Raw genomic sequence first — 18,306 nt, 5'->3', positions numbered from 1 at the left:
GCCTGCTCTCTCTGACGTCACTTCACTTTTGTCCACAAACAATGTTAACCTCTCTCGCGTGCGCACAGCTGGGGAGGGAAGAAACTGGCCTGAGACTGTCTCTCCTGTTTCTGGCAGCTAAGCAGGTCCGCTACCTGCTCATGGATCTGGCACAGCTAAAGTCCTGCTCCTTTTTGCCCATTCTGGACACTGGCTTGAAGGACACACGTGTCTGCAGATGGGCAGAGGAGCTTTTTATGCAGTTAAAGGATTCACTGGGCTCTTCGGAGACTAATTCCATCTTGTTTTCAACATTTGCTGCCCTTCTCAATTTTACCGGAACCCAGAGGGTAGACAGGCCTCTCCCGGAAAACAAGCGACCAGGCTTTGCAACTGGAGTTTCAGGATCAGACTCGGGCCAGGTCAGCGCTGAACGCTCCCACCTGCCAACCTGGGGCCACGTGAGTGGGGGCCCAGGGAATGATGAAGATCCAGCCCATTCTACCCAGACCTGTGTGGATGGAGGAGCAGAAGAGGGCAGAGGGGAAGGGCACTCGGGCAGGGACAGCACAGCCCGGCAGGAGGAACGGGCGCAGCTGGCTGGGGCAGTTCTAGAAGAGGGCAGGGGGAAGGGCACTCAGCAGGAACAGCACAGCCCAACAGGAGGAATGGGCGCAGTTGGCTGGGGCAGGCCGGTCAGGGCGCGGGTATCTCCTGCGGGTGAAGGGAGGCACTGGAGTCCCAATCCTGGGAACCAAGGCGACGGAAACACTCGCAGGGCCCACAAGGAGCACAGAGGCGAGAGCATAGCCGCCGGCCACGGCCTATGCATGCCTGTCACGTCCACCAGGAGAGGACCAGGGAACGGCGCACCCCAAAAAGTGGGTCAGCCACATCCACCAACCTGGAGAGGTCGTGAGTGAGAAAGCAAGCCACAGACAGCTCAGCCAGTGCCGTCACACCCGGAAAGAAAGGAAGAAAGAAAGAAAAAAGGAAAGAGAGAGAGAGAAAGAAAAAAGCCAGGAACGGTGGCTCACAGCTGTAATCCCAGCACTTTGGGAGGCCAAGGTGGGCAGATCACAAGGTCAGGACTTCAAGACCAGCCTGGCCAACATGGTGAAACCCTGTCTCTATTAAAAATGCAAAAATTAGCTGGGCATAGTGGTGCATTCCTCTAATCCCAGCTACTCAAGAAGCTGAGGCAGAAGAATTGCTTGAACCAGGACCCAGGAGGCGGAGGTTGCAGTGAGCCAAGATCACGCCACTGCACTCCAGCCTGGGCTACAGAGCAAGACTCTGTCTCAGAAAAAAAAAAAAAAAGAAAAGAAAAGAAAGAAAGACAAGAAGGGAAATGAAGTGGTAAATATATTGCAGGAAACTGTTAGAAGTGCTCTTTGGGGGCCAGGTGCGGTGGCTCACATCTGTAATCCCAGCACTTTGGGAGGCTGAAGCAAGAGGATCACTTCAGTCTTGTCTCTACAAAAAATCCAAAAATTAGCCAGGGCATGGCGGTGCACACCTGTGGTCCCAACTACTCAGGAGGCTGAGGCAGGAGGATCGCTTGAGCCCAGGAGGTTGAGGCTGCAGTGAGCTCTGACTGCACCACTGCACTCTAGCCTGGGCAACAGAGTGAGACCCTGTCTCAAAAAACCGTAATTAATTAAATTAAATGAAGTAAAAACAAAGAATGATTTAAGACACAGTAGTGTTAAAAGCAAGCTGAAGCTGGAATAATGTAAGTAATAAAATGAAAGCCTGGAAGTGAGGATGGAGGTCGAAGCATCCTGAGATCTAGTGTTCCACAAAAAGATGAAGATATTAATATTTTCAGAATTACTTTGAAACTAATAAAGAAGGAAAAGGGGAATTTTAAAAAATCCAATTACGCCGAGGTAGGCAGATCACCTGAGGTCAGGAGTTTGAGACCAGCTGGCCAACATAGTGAAACCCCATTTTTACTGAAAATACAAGAATTAGCCAGGTGTGGTGGCACATGCCTGTAATCCCAACTACTCAGGAGGCTGAGGCATGAGAATCGCTTGAACCCAGAGGGTAGAGGTTGCAGTGAGCTGAGATCGAGCCACTATACTCCAACCTGTGCAACAGAGCGAGACTCTGTCTCAAAAAAAAAAAAAAATCCAATCAGATAGGAAAGTGTAAAAATTAAAGGCAAAAGGCACAGAAAACAGTGTGAAACCGATGTTAAAAATGTGGCCAAAGACATCAGGAATGGCAATAAACCTAAATAGATTCAACTTGCCCATTAACAAAGTCAGGTGAATAAACAATCGCTTTCAAAACATAAAACAAAAGGACACAGAAAGGGTGAAGGTAAACTTTCCCTGGTTCCACGTACAGGCTGGAAAAAACTGATCAGGCGAATGGGAAACCAGTGAAAAGGGATGTGGTACTCATCCCAGGGAAAGAAAGATTCTAGGGCAATAAGAATCATCAGGACAGGCCGGGAGTGTGGCTCACGCCTGTCATCCTAGCACTTTGCGAGACCAAGGTGGGCAGATTGCTTGAGGTCAGGAGTTCAAGACAAGCCTGGTCAACATGGCAAAACCCCGTCTTTACTGAAAATACAAAAATTAGCCAGGCATGGTGGCAGGCACCTGTAATCCCAGCTACTCAGGAGGCTGAGGCAGGAGAATTGCTTGAACCTGGGAGGCGGAGGCTGCAGTGACATGCGATTGCACCACTGCACTCCAGCCTGGGCGACAGAGCAAGACTGTCTCAAAAAAAAAAAAAAAAAACAAAACAGCGCCAGGAGCAGTGGCTTACACCTGTAGTCCTGTAATCCCAGCACTTTGGGAGGCCGAGGTGGGCGGACCACAAGGTCAGGAGATCAAGATCATCCTGGCTAACACAGTGAAACCCCATCTCTACTAAAAATACAAAAACTTAGCCAGGTGTGGTGGCGGATGCCTGTAGTCCCAGCTACTCAGGAGGCTAAGGCAGGAGAATGGCGTGAACCCAGGAGGTGGAGGTTGCAGTGAGCTGAGATCCCGCCACTGCACTCCAGCCTGGGGGACAGGGCAAGACTCCATCTCAGAAAAGAACAAAAATAAATAAAAAATGAAATAAACCAATCATCACTAAAGAAAGGGATTCAGCCAACACGGGTCTCCCTCCCCGAGGACTCTGGCCCAGATGTTCTTCCAGCAAAGCTTCAGGGCCAGCCCTCACCTCATACGAACCAATCTGGAGAACTAAGAAATGGAGAAAGCTCCCCAATTCATGTTCTGTGAACCTGGTTACTAAAATCAGACAAGGACAATGCAAAAAATAAAAGAATGTAGACCGATGTTACCAATTAATTCAGATGGGAAAATCCTAATTAAAAGATCAACAGTCAGCCAGGCGCGGTGGCTCACGCCTGTAATCCCAGCACTTTGGGAGGCTGAGGCGGGCGGATCACAAGGTCAGGAAATCGAGACCATCCTGGCTAACATGGTGAAACCTCGTCTCTACTAAAAATACAAAAAATTAGCCGGGTGTGGTGGCGGGCGCCTGTAGTCCCAGCTACTCGGGAGGCTGAGGCAGGAGAATGGCGTGGGCCCGGGAGGCGGAGCTTGCAGTGAGCTGAGATCGCGCCACTGCACTCCAGCCTGGGCAGCAGAGCGAGACTCCATTTCAAAAAACAAAACAAAACAAAACAAAAAAGATCAACAGTCAGCATCATTAATCGTCAGGGAGATGCCAATCAAAACCACAATGAGATGCCACCTCACTCCTGTTAGAATGGCCATTATCAAAACGATGACAGATGACAGGTGTTCAAAAGGACTGCACGCTGTTGGTGGGAATATAAATTAGTACAGTCTTTACAGAAAACAGTATGGAGGCTCCTTGAAATATTAAAAATATAGACTGGGCACGGTGGCTTACGCCTGTAATCCCAACACTTTGGGAGGTTGAGGTGGGAGGCTGCTTGAGCTCAGGAGTTCCAGACCAGCCTGGGTGAACATAGTGAAATTCCATCTCTACAAAAAACACAAAAATTAGCCGGGTGTGGTGGCGCGCACCTGTAGTCCCAGCTGCTTGAAGGCTGAGGAGCAGGAATCGCTTCAGCCCAGGAGGTGGAGGCGGAGGTTGTGGCGAGCTGAGGTCGCGCCAGTGCACTCCAGCCTGGGTGACAGAATGAGACCCTGTCTCAAAAAAAAAGAAAACCTAGGAATGTAGGACTCCACATTAACAGACTAAAGGGGGGAAATGATGATCACAGATGCAGAAAATGATTTAGTCAAATTCAGTAGTCATCCACAATTTGAAACACAGAACACAAAGATTTGAGGCAAACAGGGCAAACAAAATGTTAGTAATATTAAATCCCAAATCATCATCATCATCATCATCACGTCAGTTTCAGGTGTGGGTTCACGGATGAGTGACGGAGTCTGTACTGTTCTGGGTTTCGTAAGTGATTCATTATTTTACAAAGGAAAAAGGAAAAGGCCCCCAGGCGTGCATGAGGGATGGAAACAGGGCTGTTTCTATGCCCTAACGATGACGGTTCCGGAACGCACAGCATGAGCGCACAGCTGCAGCAGAGAGGGCCCGGCCTTCCTGTCAACGAGGAAGCTGGGTCCACCCAGAGCTGCACTTCAGACTGCAGGCTGCCCAGCAAACAGGCGCTGGGGTGGAAGGTTCCAGTCTTCCCCACACCTCAGCACTTAGGAGGATGAGGGCTGGGTACACTGCCATCCCCTCCACACCCTGCCTCAACCTCAGAACTCCAGCTGTCCTGGAGCAGAGCCCCAGAGGGAGGCCACCATGCCTGTCACTGGGCCAGTCCCAACTCCCATGCAAACTTCTCCTCAGCACTGAAAGCCCACAAGATGCCAGGCGCCACTGTAGGGGCCCGGGCTTGGACCACCTCCTCGCCATGGGTCAGGCTGTCAATCACCCTTCGATGCTGTCCAGGGCCTGGCTTCTGTGGAACCCCCTCCTGTCAGGCTGGGAGGCAGAGCCTGGGTCCCTCACACAGTCCCAGATCTCACAGGCCAGGACCCACCCCAATGCATGGCATCAGGACCTGGCTGGAGGGAGCAGGTGTTTGCCAGTGAAAGTGGAAGGCATTCAGAGCTCAGCTCTCCCTGGGCCGGGCAGTGGGGATGCTGGGGACTCCAGGTCAGTGGTCCCCAAGCTGTCCCATGCCTGTCCCTCCTACCTTTGAAAGAAGGATGGACCTAGGGTAGACATCAGCAGGCACATATGGCAATAATGGGCTTTATGGATGGACCATTTTTGGTAGGTGAGGCACTCACAGGCTTTGACTGTGTCCCCACCCAAATCTCATCTTAAACCGTAGCTCCCACAATTCCCAAGTGTTGTGGGAGGGGGCCCAGTGGGAGGTAACGGAATCATGGGGGCGGGTCTTTCCCATGCTCTTCTCCTGATAGTGAATGAGTCCTCACGAGATCTGATGGTTTTAGAAAGGGCAGTTCCCCTGCATACGCTCTCTCATCTGCCGCCATCTAAGACGTGCCCTTGTTCCTCCTTTGCCTTCTGCCACGATTGTGAGGCCTCCCCAGCCATGGGAGTCCATTGTGAGAACTGTGAGTCCATTAAACCTGTTTCCTTTACAATTACCCAGTCTCGGATATGTCTTTATTAGCAGTGTGAGAACAGACTAATAAAGGCACGGATGGGAATCACACAAGCCTCTGTGTACCACAGCTTGACTTAATGGGGTGCTGCCAGCCACTCAGCCTGAGCCCCCCAGACGCATTCCCTCCCTCACTGCCTAGCATGGCCACCACCTTCCACTCTGCCTTCATCAGTGTCATCTCTCGTGTGTCTTAAACAGGATGGTTTGGCTGTGAATATCACACATGTGTGTGTGTATGTGTGTGTGTATATGCATTTAACCATACCACAGACACTGTGCTGGGTGCTTTTTCCAAGCATTGTCTTGGATTCAGCTGCACTGAGAGAGCAGTGGCTGAAGGTCATTCCCTGCTACCGCTGAGCCCTCTGCCTGGAGGAGTCATGTGGCGGCTTCAGCTCCCGTGCAGACACACTGCCCTCCACAAGCAGGTGTCTCTCCAGGGCCCACTCGAGAGTGGGAATGTGGGCCACAGGGGCTGTGCGTCTGTATCAGATCCAACCAAATGGTTTCCCAAGCCCGCCAGCAGTGTCTAGGGTAGAGATAGTGCTTTCTGTGCAAACAGCCGTTGGAGAGTGGCGGTGCACTGCCCTACCTCTAACCCAGGAGCTGCGCCTTTCCCTGAAGGAGCAGGTTACTTCTAACCCAGAATCAGGGGAGAGCAAGGGAGGAGAAGGCTAACAAGGTGAAACGCCGTCTCCACTAAAAATACAAAAAAAAAAAAAATTAGCTGGCCGTGATGGCAGGCACCTGTAGTCCCAGCTACTTGGGAGGCTGAGGCAGGAGAATGGCATGAACCCAGGAGGCGGAGCTTGCAGTGAGCCGAGATCACGACACTGCACTCCAGTCTGGTCGACAGAGCAAGACTCTGCTTAAAAAAAAAAATTAGCTGGGTGTGGTGGTGCATGTCTGTAATCCCAGCTACTCCGGAGGCTGAGGCAGGAGAATCGCTTGAACCCGAGAGGCAGAGGTTGCAGTGAGCCGAGATCGCACTATTACACTCCAGCCCGGGCAACAAGAGCGAAACTCCATCTCAAAAAAAAAAAAAAAAAAAAAGCATGAGCTCTTGTCCTTTGCAGGCACATGGATGGAGCTAGAGGCTATTATGCTTAGCAAACTAACGCAGGAACAGAAAACTAAATACCCTCTCACTTACAAGTGGGAGTTAAATGATGAGAACACGTGGACACAGAGAGGGGAGCAACAGACACTGGGGACTTTCAGAGGGTGGAGGCTGGAAGGAGGGAGAGGATCAGGAAATACAACAAATGGGTACAAGGCTTAATACCTGGGTGATGAAATAATCTGTACAACAAGCCTGCATGACACAAGTTTACCTACATAACAAGCTGCACTTGTACCCCTGAACTTAAAATAAAAGTGAAAAATACATACTTAATAAAATTGTGAAGATTCTCCAAAAAAAAAAAAAAAAAGCCAGGCATGGTGGCTCACGCCTGTAATCCCAGTACTTTGAGAGGCCACGGCAGGTGGATCACTTGAGTTCAGGAGTTCGAGACCAGCCTGGTCAACATGGTGAAACCCTGTCTCTACTGAAAATACAAAAAAAAAAACAACTGCCGGGCATGGAGGTGCGCACCTGCAGTCCCAGCTACTCGGGAGGCTGAGGCAAGAGAATCCCTTGAACCTGGGAGGTGGAGGTTGCAGTGAGCCGAGATTGCACCATTGCACTCCAGCCTGGGGATGGAGCAAGACTCCATCTCAAACAAAACAAAACAAAACAAAACAAAACAAAAAAAAGAAGATCTCACCCATCCAGTCTTAAGGGTGCCCTGAAGCAATTTCCCAACTCAGAGCTTCCCAGGGTGATGACTAAAGAAGCAAAAAAGGTCGCTGCTTGGATGGAAGGACAAAGCCCGGAGCTGACCCCAAGGCGTGGGGAGACCCCTCAGGACTTGGCTCCCCCGGGAAGTGTGAGCCCCCGGGACCTGCTGCTCAAAGACGGGCACAATAACCAGGTCATACTCACAGTTGCGCCTGTTTCTCTGCTAGTTCTTTGGTTTTCTCCTACAATTACAAAGCAGGAGAAAAAGCAAGTGAGAAAAACAGGCTAACACAGGGACACGTTCAGATACACATTATACCATTGACATGAAAACAAGCCGTGCTGCCCCAGGCATCCTGTGTGACACTATTTATTCAAGCTGTGCTGGAAAGGACATTTTCCATGTAACTTAAACATCTTCCCATTTCATTACTGACTGTGACCTACAAGTTTCCTACAATAGAGTATCTCACAACTCTCTAGCTTACATAACAACCAGCTATTTAAAAAATAGTAGAGGCTGGGCAAGGTGGCTCACGCCTGTAATCCCAGCACTTTGGGAGGCCAAGGTGGGCAGATCACTTGAGGTCAGGAGTTCGAGACTGGCCTGGACAACATGGTGAAACCCCATCTCTATTAAAAATACAAAAATAAACCGGGTATGGTGGTGTATGCTTATAATCCCAGCTATTCGGGAGGCTGAGTCAGGAGAATCGCTTGAACCTGGGAGGCGAAGGTTGCAGTGAGACGAGATCACGCCACCGCACTACAGCCTGAGTGACAGAGCGAGACTCCATCTCAGAAAAAAACAAAAAATTATTCTTGGCTTAGTAGCAAGTTATTATCCAGCTAAATGTAACCGTGATGGCTGACTGCGCATAGACTCTAAGCATCTGCCTATATGTTTGGTGAGGAATGAGGACAGGGCAGTGGCGACAGAGTCACACATTTCAGTAAACAAACGCGCAAATAACATTCGCATGGGGTAGTGGGTGCGGGGGCAAGAGGTGAACTCAGGCTCGGTCTGATGTCTATAAGCTCAATTCCTGGGCCAGGCGATTCACATCTGGGAGCCTCTGTTTCAGAGCCTGTAGCCTAGGGGCAGGGTGAGCCCTGGTGTGCTGCGGGGAGTGGGCCAGCCACACAGCCAGCTCCAGGTGGCTAGGACGCAGGCTGGGACCCGGGTCCCTCCGCAAGTGGCTTACAACCCCCTGGCTTCAGTTTCCCTGGTACCTCAGTGACGTGGGATGCGGTATCTACATCGTGAGGGTGGTTGTGAGAAAGAAATTAAACAGCGTTTGGTTTGTAAGTAAGTGCCTGGCGCAGACGAGACTCGGGAAATGACAATGATCGTGCGAAAACCTATGACTTCTGGCCAGCAAGTAACTCTCGGTCACAGCAGCCACGATGTGGACGCACACTACACAGACATCACCTGGCCCTGTGTCTGTGACTGCACGGAAGGGACAGGGGCATGCTGCAGTGGCACTCCCATCAAATCCCATGCCAGGAACCCGAGGGAACGAGGCGCAGACACCCGGATTACAACACCCACAGTGCATAGAGACGGCTCCTACTGACCTCTGGACAGGGCAGCCTGTGCTGGCTTTTACTTTTTAAAAGTCTCAGACATTTAAAATGTGGATTCCTATATGAGAAACTAATGAGGTTTCTACAGGCAAGCGGTTCCCCCTTCCCATGTCTGCAGGGCCCAGACTAGCGAGGGTCGGAGGGTCTCTGAACGAACTTGAACAACTATGAGCTGTCCTTTGGGTCCCTGGGAGCCACGTCACTGTGGGGTGGGGCCCAGCGGGGGGGCCATGACTGTGTGATGCCTATTCTAGCACTCATGGGTCCAGGGCAGTCCTGCCCACTGGCAGCCACACTGGATTCCCAGGAACATTGGCAATGCCCGTAGCCATGGATGTGTGTATGTGTGTGTGTGGCGGGGTGTGACCAGCATCAAGGGGTGGAGGCCAGGGATGCTGCTGAATCCTCTGCAATGCACAGGCCAGACCCACAGCAAGGAGCTCTCCTGCCACAATGTCCACAGGGCCGGGGATGAGAGACGCTGGCCTGGAGGAAAGTTTGTCAACGCACAAAAGTCGACGGGCCCTGCACCTCCAAACTCGGATCAGGGGTGGCTCCAGTGGATATCTGCTCAACCGGCCCCTGGCAGCAAGCACAGGGCACTAGCACAGACAGGGGCTTCTGGGGCTCTTGGGTAGGGGCCTGTGAGAGCTATCAATGTCACCTTGGCCTCGTGGTGCCCAGGCTCAGGGGCACCTCACTCCTGGCACGTGACAGTGCTGGGCCCAGCTGGACCCCAGGGAGGGTACAAGCCCAGAGCTCAGGAGGTGACTTTGGACCCCATGTAAGCCCCACCCTGAGAGGCAAAGTGCTGCAACTGACGCCTTGGGCTCTGGGGCTGCTTCTGGTGGCCTGTGGGGCTGGGAGGCAGCGACAGGCAGGGAAGGGCCACCCTGCGCTCAGCGGCACAGCACCGTAGGGGTCAGATAGAGGCGCTCCCGCCCCCCAGCCAGGGCCAGCTCCGGGCCCCCTCCTCCCCCAGACCAGCACACGACCCAGACCACCCACCCCAGCACACTGACCCAGATAGTCTCGCGGATCAGCCTGGCTATCTTGAGCAGGAGCTGCCCAAACATGCCCGGCTCGAAGTGGGTGGCCGAGTGCTGGATGCAGAGGCTCAGCAAGAAGGCGGGGGTCAGCTTGTGGTCGTCGCCGCCTGGCTCGATCAACGTCATGATCCTCTGCAGCAGCGTGTCCTCCAGGTGGGGCTCAAACTCCAGGAGCAGCTGCTGGCGCCGGGGCAGGGCGGCCTGAGTAGGGCAGGTGGCATCCCGGGCCCCAAGCGCGGCTCCGCACAGCCGGCAGCTCTGCGGCACGGCCCGGAGGCGCGCCAAGGCCCGGGCCGGCAGGGGCTGGGCCTGCGCGGGGTCCTTGAACAGCAGCAGGTAGTAGAGCCCCAGGGAGAGCAGGTCCCCGTGGTGCAGCACCACGGTCCTGCGCCCCACCTCGGAGAAGTTGACGGAGATGGGCGCCCCGGGGATGGGTTCCAGGACCAGCCTCCCCCCGGGCTGGCCGCTGTCCGGTAGCGGGTGCCGGCGAATGGTGCAGTGCAGAGGCAGGATGTCGGGGGCCGAGAGGCTGATGCTGGGCTTGCTGGAGGGGGTTCGCTGGCCCACCGTGTGCCGGTCCCGGTTGAGCACATACACCAGGCTGTCCTGAAAGAGACTCCGCTCAGGGCAGGCGCAATGCAAGCAGCACACGGGAAAAGTGGCCGGTCTTTAGTCACTGGTTGCTGAAGCCGCGTGGCTGGGATGCTGTCCCTGCAGGCTCTCCATGTCCCTGGCCATCCCCAAACCAGAGCCCCGGCAGCTCTCAGGAACCCGCCTCTCGATGTCCGGGCCCATCCCAGTGGAGGTTGGTTTCCCAGAGGAGCTCAGGGGGCACACGAGACACCCGGGAGCGACCCAACTTTGAGACAGGGCGAGGCCAGGTCAGGGCCGGCGGGGAAACAGGCACTGGTTCTACAGACTGGACCAAGGACTTCATAACTTCCCCCAGGTCATCCCCAAAACTGTGTGGGAGCACCGCCGCCTGTGTGGGAGCACCGCCCCGAGAGAAGATGCCACCTGAGACCTGCGCACAGGAGCCCTATGGCTGTAAAGTGCTCATGGAAATGAGCAGCAAAAGAGCTGGTTGCACAGGAGGGCAGGGGGCGGGGCGAACAGGGGTGGGGCGAGCAGGGGCGGGGCGAGCAGGGGGCAGGGAAAACAGGTGTCTGGCAGGGCAAGTGTCCCGCAAGGTGAGGCGAGGCGGCCCTGTGCCTGGCATCTGCTTGGGGCGACAGCCTGCCTGCTCAGATGGAAGTGGTGAGAAACTGCTCTGGGCAGGTGGGGGTGGGGTAGGGCCGTTTCTCGGTGCCCCCTCAGAGAATGTGGCCACCAATTGGTGACTCAGCACCCCCCTCGCCTGGAGCAGGAAGCAGACTGGCCCTGGCCGCCTGCTCTGGCCACCTGCCCATGCCCTTCCCCAGAGCCAGGTGGGAGACCCAGCCTGGGAAGGCCTGAGGAGTTCTCCCTGAAAGCGCCTGGTGCTGAGGACACCCACTCTGGGGCTGGGGAAGTGAGGAGCCCCCACTGCCGCCCGCCGTGGCCTGGACAGGGAAAATGTGGATGACTCTACATCTGCCCTTGCCACCCCACTCCACAGCCTCGGCACAGACAGAGGGGCTGCAGCCACAGAGCTCGTGGCCGACTGGGCTAAAGGCGGGAGGAGGCCTTGACTTCTGAGTCCCGCCTGCTGTCCCTGCAGTGGCACCGAGCAGTGAGTGTCAGGAGGGGAGGCTCACGTGCTGCTGGCTGTAGCCCTGCAGAAGGAGCAAGTGCGGGGAATGGTACAGCGAGTACCGCATGGTGTCCGGGCCGGGCTCCTCAGAGCCCTGGGTGGCAGCAGGCAGGGCGTTCACTGGGCTCAGGCTGGTCTCACTGACTGTGCGGCGCAACCGGGGCGGAGGAGAGCTCCGGGCATCCCCCAGGGCCAGGGCTGGGGTTCCCTTTGCACGACTCCGCTGCAGCCTCCGGGCCTGGGCGTTTATCCCTGGAAGAGAAGCAACGCAGGGTGAACAGTTAGAAGTCTAATAGCACCAGGGCTGGGCGTGGTGGCTCACCCCTGTAATCCCAGCACTTTGGGAGGCTGAGGTGGGGGGATCACCTGAGGTCAGGAGTTCGAGACCAGCCTAGCCAACATAGTGAAAACCCCATTTCTACTAAAAATACAAAAATTAGTTGGGCGTGGTGGTGCGCATCTGTAATCCCAGCTACTCAGGAGGCTGAGGCACCAGAATGACTTAAACTCAGGAGGCGGAGGTTGCAGTGAGCTGTGATTGCACCATTGCACTCCAGCCTGGGTGACAAGAGCAAAACTCCATCCCCCGCAAAAAAAAAAAAAAAAAAAAAAAAAAAGTCTAATCTAACAGCGCCCACGTCCCAGATCCTCCTGAGCTCAAATCCCACTAAGCCACATGTCCTAATGCCTGTCACTGTTCTGTCAAAACAGGTCTGGTGGAGACTCAAGGACTCTGCCCTCTAGCCACGCCCCTTGAAAAACCAGACAATGCCTTGGCATCACCATGGCACCCGCAGGACAATCTCAGAGCCAGCAGCCTGCCTGTCAAATCCTCAGGCTGAGGGGACCACGCCTGCCTTTGGCAGCCCTGGGTCTCACGAGGCCTGCCCAACCAGCCAGCACCACGGCCCACAGGGCCTCAAACCACAAACGTTTTCCCACGGCAGCCTGGGCCTCTGCAAGGTCACCACGCCACCTCCAGAGCCCTGCCCCATCCATCTGGGCACCAGGCGAAACTCCCCTGGGGGGGTGCTCTCATGAGATGAGACAGGCTGGTCATCATCCTGCCCCCACTTTACAAGGAGGAGGTGTCACTGAGCCACGTCACCCCAGCCCATGGGGCTGCCGATAGCCTCCTCCTGCAACAGCATGGCTGCCTCCTTCCCAAGGCTGCCTCTGACACCCCCAAGCCAAAGCAGCCACACACACAAACACACATGTGCATACACATGCCCACAAATACACATGCACCCACACAAAAACGCATACACACATGCACACACACTCATACACACACATAAACACACATGGGCACACACATACACGCCAACACACACATGCACACACATGCACCCACACAAAACACACATGCACACACAAACACACGTGCACACACATACACTCATGCCAACACACATGCACCCACACACATTAACATATACATGTGCACACAAACATGCACACACAGTTCAGAGATAACACACACCCTTAGAAGAAGACGTAAAATCTCATAAATACAGACACATACTCTAAATGCATGCTCTGGGAAAGCCAGTCAGCTGCAATAGACGAAAACCGCTCACCAGTCCCCAGCTGACCTGGCGCTGTCTTTTCTGAGCCCTCTGCTGAGTTCCCTGTATGCAGCCTTTCAGGTTAAGATCCGTCCCCATCTGTGGCGGCCTTTCCTCCAGCCATTCCCAATAAAACCAAACAAAAGCCGGATGGAGGGAGGCGGCAGCTGGCCGAGGACGACCCTTACCAGCGCCAGTGGCCCCACCGTCCTTCCCAAGGCAGCCGGCAGCCTGTGCATCTGCAGCCCGCGGGGGGCTGGGGCGTGAGGGAGGCCGCCCAGCCGCAGTGCGAGGCTGCTGGGCTTGGCTGCTCATTGCCTGTGCTCCTGCCGGCTGCAGAACCCGGCCCAGCCTGGCGGGCAGCAGGTGCCCAGCAGGTGGGGCCTGGTTCCCCTACCTCGTCCCACCTGCCACTCCCACAAGCCTTATGAGCCCCACAGCTCAGCCTCATTGCACAACTGTGGGGTCAGATCCGAAAGAAGAACAAAAACAACTCCAGATGATGCTCTGGCCCCCAAGTTTTTTCCAACTCTGGGGCCGGGTTGCAGGAGGTGACCTCAGAGTGACCTTCTAGAAGTCCCAGGGCCATGGGGCAGGAAGGGTTGCTTCTCCTCCTAGAGTCCCAGGGGCTCCCAGGGGGCCTGGCCACAAATGTGGCACAGGATGTCCCAGGCCCGTGTCCCCTGGGGCTGCAGCCCCAGGCAAGTGGCTCGCAGCTGAGTGTACCCTGCTCCTCCAGGCAAGGCCCCACAGCCTCCTCAGGCCCAGGGCTGGGATGTCTGCAGGTCAGAACCAATGCTGACACGCAGGGGCCACTCCCAGGGTCTCCTTCCTGGTGCTGGGTGGGCCTGCATGAGTGCAGAAGGGCCAGGCTGCCAGTCTTCAACGAGGGGCTGGAGGTGAGGCCTCTCCTCTGGGTGGCGGCGTTGTCCCTGCACCCAAGGCCACAAGCATGACAGAGCCTCCCTCTGAGTGCAGGTGTGGGGGAGGTGAAGCAGCAGCAGCAGCCAATGCCAACAATGGCACGGCTGCGGGCATGGCCAGTGTGGACAGCAACTGACCACGCCACTCTGCTCCTCAGTCCCCTGCTGTGGGACAGACAGCAGGACCCGTGCACTCGTGCACACATGCATGCACACGTGCACACGTGCATTCAGCACTGCTTGAGTTAGCAAATTCCAGAACCCACCCAATCGCCCCTCACAGGGAGCTGCCATGCATGGGAAGAGAGCTCTGCAGAGAGAAGACCGTAGCCAGCTGTGTACATGACCACAGGGTGAAAGAGCAAAGCTTCAGGTGACACGTGACATGACATAACACATGGTATGACGCGTTGGCTCAGGTTTTTTTAAAGCACCTAAAACACCGCTGTACATCGCTTATGGTTTCTATATATTTGCATGCAAAGCTATTTTTTACTCCAAAGTCATTTAGGAGTAGGTTGTTTAATTTCCATGTAATTGTATGGTTTTGAGCAATCCTCTTAGTGCTGATTTCTATTTTTGTTGGGCTGGGGTCAGAGAGTGTGGTTGGTATAATTTCAGTGTTTTTTAATTCGCTGAGAATTCAAACAAATGTGTTTTACAGCCAAACGTGTGATCAATGTAGAGCTATTTTACAGAACAGCAAGGCACACAGTGAATTTACCACATGGTGGCTGTCCTCAGCAGGCAGCGGAGTAAGCCTAGGGGTGGTGGAAGAAATGACTTCAGTTTCACAGGATGTAGTATAGCGTCCAGTATGTAACAGAATATATGTTATATATAATTTATAATAAATATATTATCATAACTTTATATCATGGTTGACTTATTTCATTTTTAAAAACTCTAAACAAATATGATAGAAATCTTTACCTGTCCAATCTGGGAGGTGGGAACCCAGGTGTCAGGTAAATGTAACCGATGATACTTTATTTTTAAAAACTCTTTTGTTGGTTTGTTTTGAGACAGAGTCTCACTCTGTTGCCCAGGCTGGAGTAGCAGTAGCAAAATCTCGGCTCACTGGAACCTCTGCCTCCTGGGTTCGAGTGATTTTCCTGCCTCAGCCTCCCAAGTAACTGGGATTACAGGTGTGTGCCACCATGCTGGACTAATTTTTGTATCTTTAGATTAGAGACGGGGTTTCACCATCTTGGGCAGGCTGGTCTCGAACTCCTGACCTCAAGTGATCCGCCCACCTAGGCCTCCCAAAGTGCTGGAATTACAGGTGTGAGCCACCGTGCCCAGCATAAACACTTCTGTTAAAGTAAAAATCACAGAAGTTTGAAAGGCCTCTTGCTCACGTGTGGCTTTGTGACTTGGCCCTGTCCCAAGATGAGGCTGCAGGAGATGGGATCCCAGCACTCGTGTTCCCAGGGGGTCTGCTGTCAGGCTTGTTGGGGGCTGATGTGGCCTCCCAAGTTCCCACACAGAGAGCTGCAATCGAGCCCTGTTTGTGCCTGACCTGATACAGCTTCGTCACCTGAGTCACCTGAGTGTGTCAGCGCTGTGCAGTCCCAGGGTGGATCTGCCTGAACTGGGACAGAAATCGCCCCCACTTGGCCTTTGGGTGGAGGGAGACAGATGCATGTCGAGAGCATCTCTCCCAATGCTGACCCCAGCCACCTTCAGAAGCATCGCATGGCGCCATCGCTAGACACACAGCGTGGAGGTTTCAAGGCCCTCAGACCTGGCAGCAAATTGCTCAGGAAGGGGAGGTCAGGGCTTTGCAATTTTAGGGACTGCCTGGTTTGGGGGTCTTATACAGGTATGTTCTTTGCCAAGAACAGGGTCACCCCAGGGGCCCCTATGCAACCGATGGGAGATTCCACCAACATGAAATAAGTTCAGTGAGAAATACGTCATCAAGAAACCACTATTTCTGGCCGGGCATGGTGGCTCACGCCTGTAATCCCAGCACTTTGGAAGGCCGAGGCTGGCGGATCACAAGGTCAAGAGATCGAGACCATCCTGGCTAACACAGTGAAACTTCGTCTCTACTAAAAATACAAAAATTAGCTGGGCGTGGTGGCGGGCGCCTATAGTCCCAGCTACTCCTGAGGCTGAGGCAGGAGAATCGCTTGAACCCGGGAGGCGGAGGTTGCAGTGAGCCGAGATCACGACATTGTACTCCAGCCTGGCAACAGAGGGAGACTCCGTCTCAAAACAAAACAAAACGACAACAAAAGGAAACCACTATTTCAAAACAAATGAATTATAATAAAGCAAAATGGCAGGATGGCCGCAGCCTTTCATAACAGTAATTTTAGATGGGAAGTTATTCATCTTAAATAAAGCGCCAGTCCCTGCTGTGGGTGAAGGGGACACCTCCAGGCTGCAAGCCAGAATATACCCATGTCTTTCGTTGCCTACCCCATGTGAGGGACAAGATGGGCTGCCTAGTTTTAGCCGAGGTCAGCTGTGGCCCCAACACCCTCGTCTTCTTCAAGGATCTCTGGGAATGTTCCTGCCCTGGCGTGACTGAGTTCACTGGGAACAGAGGTGCTGCGTAGGTTTGAGGGATGTCCAGGAATCTGTATTGGTAAATGCCATCTGGAAGGTTCTAGAACACAGCAGCCAGGAAGAGGAGCCACTGCCAGAGCACTCCCCCTCCCCCAAAGCCCTGTCCACAGAGGTTCCTTACAGGGAGCAAGGTGACACCCACAAGCACTGGGAGAGCTTGCTGGGGAGCCTCCAGTTTGATTTAGTGTCAATTTCAATCCTTCTCAGGATAAGTGTCTGTCAGTTCCTGCAGAGGAAGCCGGCGGGGGCGGGTCTCCCCTGCTGCCCCTTGTTGATCTGCTCTGGTGGAGAGGCAGAAAAACAATCTGGCCCAGGAATAAGGCAGGGTCTGGGTAACTAGGACCTAGGTGTGTAGCCCTATTTCACCCACAGCATCCCTCAGGGACCTGCCTGGCTCCAAACATCTGCTAATACATGGGGTCCCAGCCTCAGAAGCAAAACGTACACTTTCTGACATTTTAAGAAGATAACACAAGGCCAGGCCCAGTGGCTCACGCCTGTAATACCAGCACTTTGGGAGGCCAATGCAGGAGGATGGCTTGAGTTCAAGCCCAGGTTGAGCAATATCGCAAAGACCCTGTCTCTACAAAAAAATACAAAAATTAGCTGGGCGTGGTGGTGTGTGCCTGCAGTCCCAGCTACTTGGGAGGCTGAGGTGGTAGAATCACCAGAGCCCAGAGCCCAGGAGGTCGAGGCTGCAGTGAGCTATGATCATGCCACTGCATTCCAGCCTGGGCAACAGAGCAAGAACCTGTCTCGAAGAAAAAAAAAACAAAAAAAAACAAAAGACGTGACAAGGCCAGAGGTTGGAATAGCAATGCAGGCCTCCTAAGGGACCATGGTTCGCAGACAGGCCTGCCTGGCCATGAAATGTTTGCCTTTGACATGGGATGGAAGGAGTAGAAAGTGCAGGGCGCCGGGGCAATGGGGAAGATGGGGATGGGATGGTCGTTGTTGACATCCTTCTTCTACTCTCACAGCACAGGCCGTAACGAAAGGAGCGCTGAGCTCTGTGTCCCTGAAGCCCTGTTAGTGGACTTCCTCCCCAGCCTGGGCCAAGCCGAGCTGCTGAGCACAGCCTCATCTCCCAGGTGAGGCAGTCACTGCTGGAGGAAGAGGCGAGGGGACGGCATGCAGCCGCGACACACAACTCTGTCTAGGCCACCCTCTCCCCTCCTCGAGAAGGCAGTGCCTAGTGACCGGCTGCTGGCAGAGAGGGTGGGGCTCTGCGTGCCGGGGGTGCACAGGGGACCTGGACAAGCAGCTGGTGACCGTCACCAGCTCCCACAGACTCTGACCAGCCCTGGAAAGAAAAACACAGGGTTTTCCTGAATGTCGCTCAGTTCCTCTATAAACTCAGCCAGCAGCTTTCACCTCCTGATCCTGTTTTCTCTTCCCTCACCGGCTCTTGATGGTTTGGAATAATGATATATACAACTTGGAACCGTTTCTGTCACCCATCCTCACTTTCAGGCCTCAGAGATG

At 54.1% G+C, this 18,306-nt stretch overlaps 1 protein-coding gene across 2 annotated transcripts in view; it reads right to left on the bottom strand.

Moving 5' to 3' along the window:
- LOC105483379 (Rap associating with DIL domain) overlaps positions 1-13,607 on the bottom strand; it is a 37,131-nt gene extending 23,524 nt beyond the window's left edge. The window contains exons 1-4 of one of the 2 annotated variants that reach the window (XM_071095412.1): positions 13,331-13,607; positions 11,752-11,999; positions 9,989-10,621; positions 7,581-7,618 (exon numbers count right to left, since the gene is read on the bottom strand). In XM_071095412.1, coding sequence (XP_070951513.1) covers positions 7,581-7,618; positions 9,989-10,621; positions 11,752-11,814 — 734 coding nt within the window. In that variant the 5' untranslated portion in view covers positions 11,815-11,999; positions 13,331-13,607. The remainder of the gene's footprint in view (positions 1-7,580; positions 7,619-9,988; positions 10,622-11,751; positions 12,000-13,330) is intronic. The other variant, XM_071095413.1, reaches the window with a different exon arrangement.
- Positions 13,608-18,306: the final 4,699 nt, after the last annotated feature.

Source organism: Macaca nemestrina, chromosome 4 (assembly GCF_043159975.1).
Source record: "Macaca nemestrina isolate mMacNem1 chromosome 4, mMacNem.hap1, whole genome shotgun sequence".
In the NCBI taxonomy this organism is placed as follows: Eukaryota; Metazoa; Chordata; class Mammalia; order Primates; family Cercopithecidae; genus Macaca; species Macaca nemestrina.
This window is presented reverse-complemented; position numbering and strand designations above follow the sequence as displayed.